This window comes from Opisthorchis viverrini (assembly GCF_000715545.1).
Source record: "Opisthorchis viverrini unplaced genomic scaffold opera_v5_62, whole genome shotgun sequence".
Taxonomy (NCBI): domain Eukaryota; kingdom Metazoa; phylum Platyhelminthes; class Trematoda; order Opisthorchiida; family Opisthorchiidae; genus Opisthorchis; species Opisthorchis viverrini.
The window spans coordinates 615,472-631,756 of NW_008751718.1; the positions used below are offsets into that span (position 1 = coordinate 615,472).

At 43.6% G+C, this 16,285-nt stretch overlaps 1 protein-coding gene across 1 annotated transcript in view; it reads right to left on the reverse strand.

Moving 5' to 3' along the window:
- Positions 1 to 2,766: 2,766 nt before the first annotated feature.
- Positions 2,767 to 16,285, reverse strand: part of T265_04004 (hypothetical protein) — a gene marked incomplete at both ends in the record, with an annotated part of 104,323 nt that continues 90,804 nt past the window's right edge. Inside the window, 5 exons of the mRNA XM_009168622.1 lie at positions 2,767 to 3,701; positions 5,667 to 6,304; positions 8,616 to 8,864; positions 11,842 to 12,078; positions 13,379 to 13,814. Coding sequence (XP_009166886.1) covers positions 3,116 to 3,701; positions 5,667 to 6,304; positions 8,616 to 8,864; positions 11,842 to 12,078; positions 13,379 to 13,814 — 2,146 coding nt within the window. The remainder of the gene's footprint in view (positions 3,702 to 5,666; positions 6,305 to 8,615; positions 8,865 to 11,841; positions 12,079 to 13,378; positions 13,815 to 16,285) is intronic.

The following is a 16,285-nucleotide window of genomic DNA, read 5'->3' on the forward strand; positions in this document are numbered from 1 at the left end:
GTCGGGTGCGCCATTAATTTTATATGTGGAGTCTGCATTCTACTATGTCCGTTAGTCACATATTTTCATGAAATATGAAGGCAGGGAGGTAAACAGTCTTCAAAGCATATGTAGTTTCCATATGGGAACTATGGGAAATATGGTTGCCATCAATGCTCGCAAAACTGGAAGGCAGATAGTGTGCTTCAGGCAAACGAGTGTGAGCTGGTTCGTGGTCTGCACCGCGAGGTTGACATTTGGATTGCAAACAGTTCTTCTCCACTTGGGAAGACTCGAGGCCTGGTGCAGCACGTTCAGTTGAAGCGGACCAGTTCAGGTGAGTCTTCTGTAAAAAACGAATTAGTGTGAAAATTAGAGTGCTTGTCCAGTCGGTCCAGTTTGAGTCCACGTTGACGGCAATTCAGAGACTGTGTTTACCTGATGAACACCAACAAGGGGAAAATCAGTTGAAAGGTGACGAAAAGTTTTCAGTAATCCTATGAATGGTGTGCTGCTCATAGAGCTTATTGGACATTTTCTACGTGAATGGTGTAAGGAAGCACAAGTTGCATGTCAGTATCTGATTTACCGCGATGGGGCTCTAAAAACTGCCTAATGCCGTCTCATATTGGGTGATATTTTTGTTAAGCTGGACAGATTCGGGCGTCACTCATTCGATCAGCCATCATCATCACTGACAGCAAGGCGAAGTAAGGACACTAGTGCCGCATTGCTGGACCGTCAAGTCATTTCAATAAGGGCATATAATGGGAAAGGAATGGGACTGGGAGGGGAAAATTGGCCTAGCTTACTGTTTTTCCATACTTCATTTAGACAATCTGGATAGAAACTGACAGCATTTATACAACCAACATCGGTTAACTGCCATATCGTTCAGCGCCTCCAGCCAAACACAGCGAGGGTCACGTGGATCCCATCTGGGAAGACGAACAGCATCTACAGCACACAAACTTTCTGTAATATCCTTGTCATATTTTGTCCACATCCAGGTTTCCGCCTCTCCGCAAACTACACTGTTCTCAGCAGACGGTAAATGGGAATGCGTGACACGTGGCGCAGCCACCCTAGCATATAGCGTTGGATGCATTCTTTGAATGAAGTAACTTGTGATCGATTCTCGGAGTCGTGCAGCAACAAAGTCTGTACTGCAGCCTGCTACACGCGTCCTTCGAGACCCAATTGAATGCCGTTTTATGCCACATGTGGCTCAAACTGGCAAACAATCCTGACCTTTGAGATTCGTGCCACTGAAATACATGTAGGGTTCCATAACTCCCAACCTTATTCTTAGAATTCTTAGATAAATGTTTAAATATTGTACGTCTCGCAGCATGATTTCGCAATTTGTTGACGAGAAGCAAATACAGAAGAACTGGATGACCCCTGATTAGCTTTTCTGGTGTCGTATGCGCGCTTCGGTCTTCTTCAAAGATGAGAATAGTGTCGTCTGCATATTCCAGATCAACCAATTATTCACATGGATCCAAACACCGGAGTTTCTGAGGCTTTCCAGTGTTCCCCTCATCACTTCGTCAGCAACAGAATTAAAAGAGGAGTGATTGGAATCCTTGTTGAACAACACTGCTTGTGGAAAAGCTTTTGAAGAGCTCCCCACAAACCCAGGCGCTCACAAGTATGTTAACGAAAACGGCGCACGATATTCATGGTTCGCTCTGATATCCAGTGCTGGCTTGGTCCTGGTTGGGCCGTGCCACATGCAAAATTCCTTGCGCTATGCAAATAGGTGGCAATCTTGGCCCAGTATGCGTTCACATCTGATGGTGGAGCATTCGGAAGTGACTCTAGGAGACGATTCTGGTAATTTCGTCTAATATCCGGATCTGCCAGTCTCTTAGTTGCAAAGCGATTTGTTTGCACCTTACTGGGCCCAGGAAATCATAAGGAGAAGCGTGGTCAGAATCCACAAATGTATTTCAAAAACGATCGGCAGCCAGTTATTGACCGCACCACGGTTAGCTAGTGGCAAGGTTATTGATTTGAGTTTGTGGTCGGTATGCCTTTGGAGGACACCATGTGACCAGACTACTTGGGCTATTTCGAAAGTTAGTACTGCATAAAAACAGCCTGCGATCAGCACACAGCTGAAGCAATCGTTCGCCACTGTCCGCACGTAACGAGTCCAATCCATGTCGACTTCTTACTTGAGTCTCAGATACGCTAAGCCTGCCAACTTGGGCAGATACCTCGATTACACTGAATCCTGCATTCGTCTTGGCTGACCAGAACAGTCGGGCTAGAATTGCAGGGAGAATACCTAAACAACACTGATGTAAAACTCAAAAACCTGAAGTGCAATTTTCTTTTGCATCATGGGGGCACTATTAGAGATATGGTCAGCCTAACTTGGGAGTGATTTAGGTAAAAGATAGCAAGTTGCCCGGTGAATCTCGAGCTTGAAATGGCCGGCTGGCAGTTCGATTCCCATGTGCTGGCTGCTCGCTACCCTTTAGTGTTCTCAGTTATTACACAACAGAGTTAGAAGTTCCGTGGTCTCTTACATTGATAACACATCATACAGAACATGCACGTTTGTTCAGTAACCCAAGTATCCTACCGGCTTAAATATATCCACCTGAGTAAACTTTATCATCAAATTACGTATTCCAAAATGTTCTTGATCAATGTTGAGGGACCCACATCAGGGCAGCATTGGCGTCCGAAATAGGTTGCTTAATTTGATGTACACTTCAACCAAAAATGGATTTCCTATTATGGTTTCCCAACAAAATCTGGTCGTAATATTATGTCATTCTTTTGCCATAAGCATAAAAATGGAAAATATGTAGGTATATACATGAACTGAGGGGTGTTGCATTCAAACACAGTAAGCACTAGACGGCTTGCGGGAGGGTCAAGCGGGATTTTTACGAACACAAACATGACAGTTTGAACTGTTGTTCCGCTTGAAAGAGGGTTTAAATATACAAAGCTTGGTGTTGGGGGCTGTACATAATGGACAGCAAAACAGAGGGTGAAAAGAAAGACAAATAAATGATAGTTCACGCGGTGTTTTCAATGGCGATGCGATGAAGCGATGCTGTTCTGTCATATAGAAAAAAAAGCAAATTAAAGCCGCAAATTAATGGACAGAGTTCTAATTGCGCATTAATTTTGTTTCAGAAGTTCTTCTTTTAACTGGAATAGAGTGTTTAGATATGATGAGATCGCCAAGAGGGATACCTGTGCCTTCACTGGCACGACTCAGATCCAGCAGATTTGGCCCCGTCTGTGTTGTTCCTAGCACTTCTGAGCCACCATTCAGTTTAATTCGGTTTGATGAGGAGTGGGAATGAAAACTCTGTGATCGCAGTTTGTTCCCCGTGTACTGTATATGATGTTTTCGAACCGAACACTCAGATTTTTGGTACCAGAATGCGTTTGATTCGGACGGTCGTCTTTCGTTCGGGTTGCCAGACAGATCATCCGACTGGGTGGACGCAAAGCATCCGGAGGAAAACGAAGACGATGGACTTATCGTTCCGGGTGTGGACAATCTAGCAGATGAATTTACGGGATGCAGTGGCCCAACACCAGGTGTCGGATGTCGCCTTAGCTGGTCCAATTCCGATACCATTCTTTCGATCGATTGTTCTTGTTCCTTTATGGCCATGGTTTTCTCGGCGACTACTTGGGCCAGTTCATGTCTTTCGTGCTTTAGCAGGTGTCTCAGTTCTTGCAGCCTGCGCCATAGGAAGAAATAAAAGAGGCAAACCAGTTTATTGCAGATATCCATCGTGTAAAAGGTTGGCTGAGTATAGACTAGCCTAGTTGTCGGCATGTTGCCACCTAAGGGATTAATGTGTTACGCTTATTTAGTCAATTAGCAATCACTACAGTTAGAATGGCGTCATAGTAATGTTCACTACTATATAGTATCTGTCGGCGCACTGCGGTGGTCGACAGATATATCCAGCAAACTGACCATCACACCAATTCCAGAAATGAACTAATGTCTCCCCATGACCTTTTTGGACCAAGTTCTCCTGGCGCCGCAGATAATGCACCGAAACTGATGCAGCTGAACCGGAGAATCATCCAGACACAATATCCAGATGCTTCCGTTCGAATAAGAACACACTAGGTTTACAGTTGCCATCCTCAAGGAAGAAAATGAAACATGTTAATATAAATTTCCCGTAGACAACACAACGTATAAACTCATAAAACATCGGTATGGTAGTTTTTCCGTCAGTAGTTCTGAACGCAGAAAGCTGCATATTATCATCAGAAGTGAACCAACTTTGTCTGATTCGGCTAACTCGTTCAGTTTATTGCATTCAACCTGTTAGTAAGTGAGCTTCATGAACTTCTGCCACTAGCCAGTGATGACGAGGTGCTATTCACCAACTTTTTTTTTATAGATAATGCAGCAATAACTCCATCAGACGAATCGTCACGTAATTGATTCCGTTCTTATACGATTATGTGACTGGGCTCAGCATTCGGAGCACAGGGCCATTATACTCTCCATTCTTTGTTCGAAGTTCTCCAGACCACAAGAGGGACAGTACTGTGGTTTACAGAGAAGCACAACAGAAGAATAAATCCATGCGGAGTGTCGCATCCCTTCACCTTCCCTGATGCTACTGGGTTATAGTCAGGAGATAAGAAGGCGGCCCGAAAAACTGCGTATTAATGCAATTACAGTTTTCCATTTCTATGATTCATTTGTGACCGTATTTGATGATCGATCCGCTGTCAACCAACCAGTGTGTCTCCTGTACGCCCACACCGGTTCTCGGGTGGTTGTTCCTTTTGTCTCAGTTAATCATAGATGGCCGTCTGTGCGGGGTGCCTTGGCCATGGGGTGGGCGTGTGTCCTTTTTGACCCTTCTCCGGCACATGGTGAAATCGGACGTGATTCAGACGTGTTGGCGTAATCGCACGGCCCTGTTTCACATGATTGTCCTGTTGTGCAGTAGGCTGATGCCTAGCCGTAATACGGAGAATCCCACAGATTCCGCAACAATCCACAACCAGTCAAAAACTTTTGACCGTCCGTGACATCATCTGGCTGGGGAGTCATGACAGGCAAGTCAGTCGACCGATACAGTCAGTGCAGTTAGTGCGTCGTCGTTTAAGCCGCCGAAGAGGCCTACCATATCGGTGTGACGTGAAAAGTTAGATGCGTGTAGCGTGGATGATGGAGGAGGGTTAATGCTCACATCGCCTATCGGATGTCCGGACTTCAAACCATAGAACGGCTGATGAACTTTAATTAAAGCAAAGCTCGAGTCCACTGCCATCAGAGCCCCCTTTGGTGTGGGCTCAAAAGAATAATTGTCCCAGGCAACAGGACGACCGTTCAAACGACAGTAGTGCAAGCACGAAACGCCATCTAAGCGATTTTATGCGTTGGGTCTGCTTTTTACTTGAAGGCCAGTATAGGATATTCCAGTATAGGATATACTGATTGGATCCTAAAGGCAATTGGGTTTGAGGTTGTATGTCCGAGGCTGTTCAGGACTCCGGCCAATCAAAATGACAGTACACTGTTGAAACCATTAAATCCTTATTAGATTGACTTAATTTGATATGAGTAATAATTTCCAATGGGATAGCATGGAGTAAAAAAACGCAAACTTTTGGAGGGGTTCCGCATAAAGTAATGACGTACTTCAAAAACGCACGCTAGGTTAACTCACCGATCGGACAGCTGATCTAAGCTAGGAGATTCGGCCAAGACCTTCTGTCTTTCTACCTCGCGGTCGCTTGAACAGAACCTCACAGGTTCACTTCGGCAGTGACCATGACCAACTTCCTTTTCATCATCACCATATTCATAATCACTTCCTTCATTAGTAATTGCCACACCGTCCTGGCCGCAGCGATTAATCGGTGACCACGGGAATTCATGATCTCTACTCCCATTTTTAACTCCAATACATGCCCTCGTTTCTGGCACGGTACCTAGAGAGGATGGAAGTGCAAATCCTTCACCTTGGAAGATCTTTTTGACATTCACAGGTTTCGTTGTCAGGCTTATATTTTCCACTTGTTCAATACACGCGTTTAGCTGACGGAGTTGTTCTTTGTATTGAGAAATCAGTTGTTCCATTGTCTCAACTTTCGAACCTGACTGTTCCGCTAGTGAATCAACCACTTCAGGCCAGGTGTAGAGGAAACTGTTTGCATTCTGTATTTGAGTGTATTGCTGGATTATATCAGTTGATATAGCATCGTTGGTCAAGTGTGGGCTGGGTGGAACCGACGGTTCGTTGCTGAATAGCACTGATTCTGTGTCCTCCGCAGGGATGTTGCTCGATTCTGGATTGAACGACTGCTAACAGCAGGAGTGAGGGTGGAACGTAGAGGCGGAAATGCGAAACCGTCAGGATACATTTAAATAAAATTGCCTCCGTTCCCTGTATAAAAATGGGTTAAAGCCTTGGGCTATCAATTTTTAGAATTGTGGAACAAATAGAGGCATTCCCTGTCGCTACACATACAACACGGCCCATAGGTTTAGTTTCCTTCGAGGTACGCGATCCGGTACAGTATATTCTATTTTATGTCCCGGTGCGTAGAAACATCCTGCTTGCTCCCAAATGGAAGCTCTTTTGGAGAATTCTTTCGTTTACTGATATTCATTTTCACGAACATAGAAAGCTGCTGACAGGCAGCTGAAAGTGAATGTGAGTCGCTCTAACACAATTACATCTTATGGAGCAGTTGTGCGGCGTTTAACGACGTATAGGAACCCTACTAAAGTCAGATGCATCGATTAAGAACAATCAGTCCCAGTCCAATTCAGTTCGAAATCCTCAAAGTTTTAACACTCAACGTCACTGATCACAATGCAACAGCTTTGTTGAACCCCTTTTACCAGGTGTAGCACCTGGTAGCACAAAACAATAATGTGGAGCTATTTCAGGTGTATCTTCACGGGGGTTCTTCAAGCAAGATATTAGTAATAGGATATTATCTCACTGTGAAAGTTTGCTATTCGGAATCATCCAAAAGAAAACTTTGAGGCAAACATGGATTGAAGAATGCACCAGGATCTACGTACTATGAATTTTTCGACTAAATGCAGTAGGCAGTTACAAAAAAAGAATCGCACTGCGATATATTCTTGACTTCGAATACAAATAGTGCAAACGAAAAGCGATTAAAAGGGAGCCGTAAGGTTTCGTTTAGAGGGCACAATAACAAGTGAGTTGCAGCGGACTTTTCTTCATTTCTCACATGTTTACCAAAATAACGCACCGATCCTCCCTACACTTGCTCAGTGGATCAACAGTTGGTACTTGTCAGCGCCCTTGCTGAGTCTTTCGCATGACTTTAACGGTTGCTCAGATGCTGATGTCGCCTGAATAGTTAAAGGACTTTGTTTCCGGGTTGACACAGAGGAGACAGGACATTAAAACATCTTGGATACGGACTCGAGGACACAATATTTTCGTTTGCAGTATGTGAACTTAAGTTCACGCAGTGGGTTTTAGAAACGTCTCCTCTTCGTCACTCTATTATTGTCAGGGTGGTACTTCGTCAAAGTGAACCATACGTGACTAGAAGACAAATCTTTCCCTTTCTAAAACATCTATCTCATTGTTTACACCACAGAATGCCATCTGTAAAACAACTACCCAACCAAAAGCAGCCCGTGGTGTATCACAGATGACAGGATAAGCACTCGATTTAATGCGCTAAACCTTTTAGGTGAATGCAACTAAGATCGAAGTCGTTTTTGCTGCATTCAGTCATGACTTTAGACAAGCTAACTGCCCGAAGTCACCACCTATGGAAGATAAACGATTAGGTTCTATTGTGTTGATAGGTACATAGCAGAACATATGGTGCGGCTCACCAATGAGGCTGGATACTAACCTGTAGAATTCACAAGCATGTTTGTCCTAGGGTCAAATGATATCACCAGCTTTCTCTGTGCGACCTCAGTTTTTCAGTAGTTAACAGCTAATGAGTGTCTCTACGAACGACCGCTCACCCACCAAACTGCGCGCTGGTGAAGTCTCCCCGAACGGTGACGGAACGTCTGCAAATCAAATGCCAAGCTCACCGGACAGATCAACAGCCACATGATCAATCACCAGTTCGCCTTCTTCATAAAGTGTTTCTCATGTTATTTGAATAAAATGACCTTTCGTTGTTCAAGCTTCTTTGTCCCCAAGACAAACGCTATTCCTGTTCTCCTATTCAGTATAAAGTGCTCGTAGTTTTATGCCATGTGCGCAGATGTATCGCGGCAGCCTCCTGTGGTTAGCGGAACTGGAGGCGAAGATTGGATGAGACGGCCACCAGCATCACAACTGGGTGTTGTACCCAACCAGATTAAAGGTTTGCAAAAGTTTTCTTGACGGACTGTGCTCCTCAAAACATTGATGAAAACTGTTCGGCAGCATGGATTCATCCTTCTTGGAATTCATCAGATAAGCAGAAGTTCTTGTAGTGCTTCGTCCAATAGTGGAAGCTCTTAAAATTGCGGAACTGTTCTTCATTCACCTTGACTGGGAAGAATGTGTTCGCATACCTACATCCTACACCATATTTTGACAAATATACAAATCACTTTCCTGATGATAACCTGGAGATATTCAACGATTTTGTCCGCTCGTGACTTAGGGTTAACTTACCACTGATCCGGACTGTAGAAACTCTTTAGCGTCAAAATTGCTCAGGTGTGGATTTGTGAGTATACTGTCGGTACTAGTGAACTTTCTTCGGAATTGGGACAGTGGTTGTTCTTGACTAGGTGCATCAACATAGTTTGTAAATCGGCGGCAGGAGACCATATCGGGAGTCCAGGAAGATAACACGGTGTCGTTAGTATGTTCGTGTATGAACTTTAGTATATCTGGCAATCTGGACAGTTCATCCGGAACCTAGAACAACAAGACAAGGGCAAATAAACCACGACAAGTTTTGCAGAATTCATCAATACTACCGTGTTATTAACCACCGGATGGTTCAAAGAACGGTAGGTAAAACGACACACATGCGCTTTCTGTTAAAAGTCAGAAAAGAATAATTGACACAGTCCTAACCTAGTGCCTTCCGTATCCAGTGGGCCAGATTTTCCCGGCCGCACATTGACCTAGACAGTTTGCTTAGCTATACAGTTTGCAAATTTTTTTTGTAATATTATCTGCATTTCACGACCTTGGCTAGGTTGCGTTTTTCTTCCTAATGATAACGATTTTGCGGGGCATGCTATTTACCGATAGAACAACCAAAAGATATATTACCACCCATTAGCTACGCGGTTTATTTCAACGAAAACTTTATTCAACTATAGAGAATTTTGTGGGAATGTGGTATGATCCTTATATGAGTAAAGTAAAGGAATTTGAGTGATTTATCATACAATAATCCCTGTGAGCATAGGCCATGGGTTGAAAGTTATGCTTTTAGCCTTTCCCAATGGGTAGACTTTCTTCCGCAGTCAATTATTATCAGTCTGTTATCTTGTAGAAATCGTGCACAAGCAACTGCGAACTTTCGGAATTTAGCATTGTTTTGTAATTTCGTGCGATTTGGGATCAAGTAGAACGTAGGGTTGACAGAAACTCGACGACTGCGTCTACCTGATGAGTCCCAAGAAACCGGTCGTGGGCAGTCGGAGAGCTTTCAGCAACCCTATGAGTAGTGTATTACTTCGATACTCACTATCACTTTCACTGAGTTGTGTCGATCGTCAGGGCCGGTGTCAACAACTCATGGGTCAGACTATCCCTTTGGACTCAAGCTGTTTGCAGCTATCGAAATCTGTTATCCCAGAGCTCTATGTCAACGCAGGCGCTTGTGGTACCTGGGCTTTGCAATTCACAATCAAGCTCACCTACCACTTCCAGCACGGAAAACATGATAAATGCTTTGGAGGTCTGATAGCTGGGATTCGCATTCGATGGCTCACACTGAATCAATGAACTGAGTAGGAAATATTTTCACCACTCTGGCACTAGGAAACTGACAAATCTAACCCTGCTTCGTCGGCTAACCGCTATACTGACTGATTTGTTTCAAGTCAAACATATCTCCAAATACCGGTTGGGATAAATCTCGACTACCGCTTGCCGACTTGGCTTACCTACGGTCGTAAAGGCGGTGGACCCAAACAACTACCCTCATTGTGGGTGTGTGAACGGAGTCACCTGATTCACGATATTTGATTGGGCCATCGAAACTTGTGGTAATGTTTGGTTGTCCAGTAAGCCTATATGTTATACTAGACAACAATATATCCCGCAGGTCGCCAAAGTGTGCCAGCCAGTGCGTTTCATGATACCGTACCAGCTAATATAAATCTGAAGTGTCAATGACTGTGCAACCTTCGCAGCTTGGACGAGTATCATATGAAGTGAATCTCCTGGTCTTGTGAGGAATCAGCGAGGCAGTAGAAAAATTTCCATGAAGTTTTAGTTACGGATCATGAAACGGAGGAACCTATGGGTGAAGATGAAGAGATAAAGGGACATTTAACCGTAAAGAAATATTTGTGAAGACGTAGTAATCTTTCTCTCTGCTTATAAAACGGGTGATCCGGTGGGAATTTCAGATACATGTGGTCCTGAAGGTGCATATATATATATATATATATATATATATATATATCAAGCTAGTTAGGATTAAACTTTGAATATGAAGAGACAGTCTCTCTAGCACTCACCAGTATAATTGTACAGAAAAGCTACAGGAGAATTCACTCGGAGAAATCCCAAACGCAACCTTCCTAGTAGGAAAAGAGCGATGTAGAAATGAAGGTCTTTAGGGCCTTCTGCAACCTACTGACCCTTGTGAAGAGCATCCTCATTGTACCTAGCAACTTCGGTAAGAAATACAAGCATGTCTATAGTGCTTTGGTGCTGGAATATCTAATCTGAGCAAAAGCTATGCTATGAGATTATCACAAATATTATTATTTCTATTTATTCCGACATTTAGTTGACCAAATGAGGTAAACATCATATAAAATGAGTTCCCTGTATGGGATACGAATGGTTCGATCGCAGGCAGTGCAGATTACTTGGATAAAATAGGGACATCATGCTACTGACTCCTCTGATACCAATCTAAGTACCAGCACTTTCTATCTTTGAAAACAAATCTACAAGGGGGAGAAAATAGTTTGTAATTTTCCCCTATTTATACAGACGCTGGTGTCTAACTGAATTGGTTTTGTGTCTGCTGTTCGACGTGCTACAACTATAAGGTCCCAGATCGTAAAATATAATTCCAGTTGGTGTGAAGTTGTATGATGAGTCAGTGGGCGACAGTATGCAAATATGTGGCTGATTAGTTAAGACAATATTAGACAGCTGTTCTAGTCACTCGGATTCGAAACCGACGTGGACACTTTCAAACTGGATACCGTCCGGATAAACGGTACTATTGTTCCAGAAAGAGTCATGCAGAAACGAAACTTCAGTTCTTCTTCTCTGGCTCTTGGGAGAAGTTCTAGCGGGTTTCACACTTGCTAGAGGGTCGTTAGGGTCCTGGTGATTAGTGGGACGTTTCGACTTTTGCCTTCCTTATCATCTTTGTTACCATAAGATGCCTTATAGGTAGAATTTGCGGATCCGGTTATTAACATCATTTATTGGAAGCCAGGGAAGCCCATCCAAATTCGTTCTCCGACACGGAGTAACGGAAGATGAGTAATTGTAACGTGCAACACCTGCATACTTTATTGTCTGGCTTGATCCTTCAGCTGGGATCAAGAACAAAATTTAGGTGCAAGAAACCCTTGAGGTTAAAAATGGCCACTAATGACAAGGATATATGGATATATCGGAACAGTGGATAGGATAATAGGTAATAATGAATTTGAAACATCTTGTGGTGTAAAACGGGAAAGCTTACCACCTCTTCCTTTACGTATCTCGATAAAACCGATGACAGCTTGGCAAACTCGTAGCCTAAGTCAATGTAGTGATGACAGTCACTGTATGAGGACTCATCGTCATCTAGGTCTGCCGAGGAAATAGATTCCAAAAATTTTCGCATGACGGGGATTTCTTTCTCCATGAACGGGTTGAAAATCTTCATGTGAATCTCCTTCTCTTCAAAAGGGACCATATTGGCCAGATTTTGCAATACCTTTGCTAAGAGAGTGAGGTTTCGGGATACCCTGGCTGATTCGGGGATTGAAGGAGTAAGCCCAAACAGTACAGGACCGTGTATGGCTGGACAAATGAATCGGAGAAATAAACAACTGGAGACCAACTGGATCGCGATTTGGGGACCCAGTGTTTGCTCGAACAGACAGCGTAGTGTAGTGAAGATTTCACGTAGTTCGCTGGACAGAGAGAGAAAAAGGACAGGTTAAAAAACCGAGTTTTTTTTGCTTGTTGGAATGTCTGTAGTGAAGGGGCATGCTACGGCACTGCTAATGACTGCTTGTGCTACCTATTTTCACATGATCTGAAGAGCTATATGAGAAGCGATGCATCATCACCACTGCGAAAGCATCAGGCCGGTTTGCGCGGATAATATTGTAGGCGTTTATGTGTTAGAATAGGGGGAAAAAAATCCGGATCCTCAGATTGTTAGGCGACATCCCGCACCAAAACCGCTTTCACGCTCGCGGTTAGGTACCGCTACGTCCAAGACTCCTAAACATCACGCGAATGACCAGAAGACCGGGTCATCTGATGGCCCAACATCAAGGCGCGCTCTGATTGACCAAAAGTGGACTCAATTGGAATGCGGAAATCTGAAAAGTAGTCGACCTCACGTGACGGTGTCTCAAGGAATGTAAAAAATCACGCGTACTGATTACCACACCATGTCCTGACATCTAAAGATATTTATATTTACTTTCATTCAACTTGAGACCTGTACCACGACAGCCCAAGAATTTTAAAGTGCCTTTTTTCGGGTGAGAAAGATGGGGACTTGATATACGAAACAAAGCAATGTCCATGAAACGAAGGCGAGTGATGGAATTAGGTGAAATCAACAGGTATTTCCGAGATGAGGTGGCTGAGGAAATTAGCGTAAAATTTACCAAAAATATAATTTGATGGAGAGTAGTAGAGCTGCGGTGCGGGGTTAGGTTAATGCAGTCAAAAGATGGGATACAGTATCGATGCCTTATAGGTAGAATTTGCGGATCCGGTTATTAACATCATTTATTGGAAGCCAGGGAAGCCCATCCAAATTCGTTCTCCGACACGGAGTAACGGAAGATGAGTAATTGTAACGTGCAACACCTGCATACTTTATTGTCTGGCTTGATCCTTCAGCTGGCATCAAGAATAAAATTTAGGTTCAAGAAACCCTTGAGGTTAAAAATGGCCACTAATGACAAGGATATATGGATATATCGGAACAGTGGATAGGATAATAGGTAATAATGAATTTGAAACATCTTGTGGTGTAAAACGGGAAAGCTTACCACCTCTTCCTTTACGTATCTCGATAAAACCGATGACAGCTTGGCAAACTCGTAGCCTAAGTCAATGTAGTGATGACAGTCACTGTATGAGGACTCATCGTCATCTAGGTCTGCCGAGGAAATAGATTCCAAAAATTTTCGCATGACGGGGATTTCTTTCTCCATGAACGGGTTGAAAATCTTCATGTGAATCTCCTTCTCTTCAAAAGGGACCATATTGGCCAGATTTTGCAATACCTTTGCTAAGAGAGTGAGGTTTCGGGATACCCTGGCTGATTCGGGGATTGAAGGAGTAAGCCCAAACAGTACAGGACCGTGTATGGCTGGACAAATGAATCGGAGAAATAAACAACTGGAGACCAACTGGATCGCGATTTGGGGACCCAGTGTTTGCTCGAACAGACAGCGTAGTGTAGTGAAGATTTCACGTAGTTCGCTGGACAGAGAGAGAAAAAGGACAGGTTAAAAAACCGAGTTTTTTTTGCTTGTTGGAATGTCTGTAGTGAAGGGGCATGCTACGGCACTGCTAATGACTGCTTGTGCTACCTATTTTCACATGATCTGAAGAGCTATATGAGAAGCGATGCATCATCACCACTGCGAAAGCATCAGGCCGGTTTGCGCGGATAATATTGTAGGCGTTTATGTGTTAGAATAGGGGGAAAAAAATCCGGATCCTCAGATTGTTAGGCGACATCCCGCACCAAAACCGCTTTCACGCTCGCGGTTAGGTACCGCTACGTCCAAGACTCCTAAACATCACGCGAATGACCAGAAGACCGGGTCATCTGATGGCCCAACATCAAGGCGCGCTCTGATTGACCAAAAGTGGACTCAATTGGAATGCGGAAATCTGAAAAGTAGTCGACCTCACGTGACGGTGTCTCAAGGAATGTAAAAAATCACGCGTACTGATTACCACACCATGTCCTGACATCTAAAGATATTTATATTTACTTTCATTCAACTTGAGACCTGTACCACGACAGCCCAAGAATTTTAAAGTGCCTTTTTTCGGGTGAGAAAGATGGGGACTTGATATACGAAACAAAGCAATGTCCATGAAACGAAGGCGAGTGATGGAATTAGGTGAAATCAACAGGTATTTCCGAGATGAGGTGGCTGAGGAAATTAGCGTAAAATTTACCAAAAATATAATTTGATGGAGAGTAGTAGAGCTGCGGTGCGGGGTTAGGTTAATGCAGTCAAAAGATGGGATACAGTATCGCTGTCCATCAGGAAGAATGATTAAAAAATATCCGTAAACTGCTCGGTCCCCAATTTAGTCAAATTAGGTTAGAAAGACGAGCGAATATACCCTCATTTGCGAACTAATTCAGTATTTATAGTTTTTGAAGTTTTCGACGACCTTTTGAGTAGTGCATTACAAAAAAGTTAGAAAGACTACTCAGTGAGAGAAGTGCTTCCGAGAGTACGGTGGCCTGACCATCAAGACTGAAGGTTTTCCTTTATTAGGTTGTAATCTCATATTCACAACTACCACGCTAAGTATTGGTTAGGTTGTCAATAACGTGCGTCCATTTGGATGGATACCAGTAATGCCTATTCTGAAACAAGGAATCCGCACGAAGACACAGTCGAGTGTGAGGTTTTCGTTGTCCAACTGCTGGTGACGGAAATCGTCCTTCCCATAGGAGAGGCATTCATAAGGGCATTCATAAGTGGAAGGAATGTGCCCAAGTATGATGAAGATTTTATTGTTCAGCGAACCGTCGCAATGTATGTGCATATTTCATTAGCAAAAATGTAAAGTGGATCGCAATGAAGCGGCCTTTGGACATCTCGTCCAAAACCACAGATAGCTATGTGGCCCTGCATTTTAAACGGGTGGCTTCCAAAGGGCGTAAAGCCAGAAGGAGATATCTATTAAATGTTTGTGTTTAGTTATAGAAAATACGAACCCTTAGTTGTAGAAAGATCTTCGTTGGACTCAGAATTCCCCTTGATTATCTGTGGGTCCAACAACCGGCCGAGAATATTTTCGCCTCAAGAAGGAGCCTTTCCAAATGAAAGGGTGATTTTGACATGCGCTGATGATGCCATCACTTGGGTGGGGGTTGGAACGTAGAGTGCTTATGAAGTTCTCAAACGGCGATTTTCTTTGCGGCTCTTCTGTTTCACGGTTTTTGTCAAAATTTTGCCATGTGGCTTTCCAGTGGTTGATAGTAATTATCTGGGCACATTAACCGGCGACCATATTACAGATGCACTCTGTTTCAGTATTGTGATTTTGAGACACCCACTCCAGACGGGATTACCGGTTGCACTGCGTATTCAACTAATCAGTTTGAAACTACCGTATACACCAAAATTCCAGTGTCTGGATCCAGGAATGGTTCTTCGTTTAATATGGTGATCTCACCCCTTGGAAAGGATTCCTATTTGAAACATAACTTAGTACTCGTTGGGAGTACCCATCGTATTATCTCTTAGAAGAGAAATATTTATTTTGGCGTATGCGTTGCTTTCGTGCGGATAGTTGATGCCGAGATGGAGACAGAAAAGCAAAGGGTGGTGGCTAATGAAAACCAACCGACTGCTTTCTGGTCCGTGAATACTATTGATCTATTGAGAGTGACGGCTCTGAATTCCACTCTAAGTTCTTAGACTGATTCAATGGGTGTGGTCTCTAGAAGAACAGCTTGTCTAGCCTCGGAGACCAGGCGAGACAATTAAGAGACTATCCGCGTCGGAATGGGACGGTATGTGGTTGATACCGGCAGGCTTTTGCGTCTGCCACTTCCTCGTTTTATTTGAGAATGGAGCAGGAGTCTGGTAATACGCATGTACAGATGCTTCAGTGTAGAGGAAATGCCCGAGAAAATGCCTGAAAAGTAGCAGTCAGTCAGGCCTAATGTGCCCGGATCGTATATATATATATATATA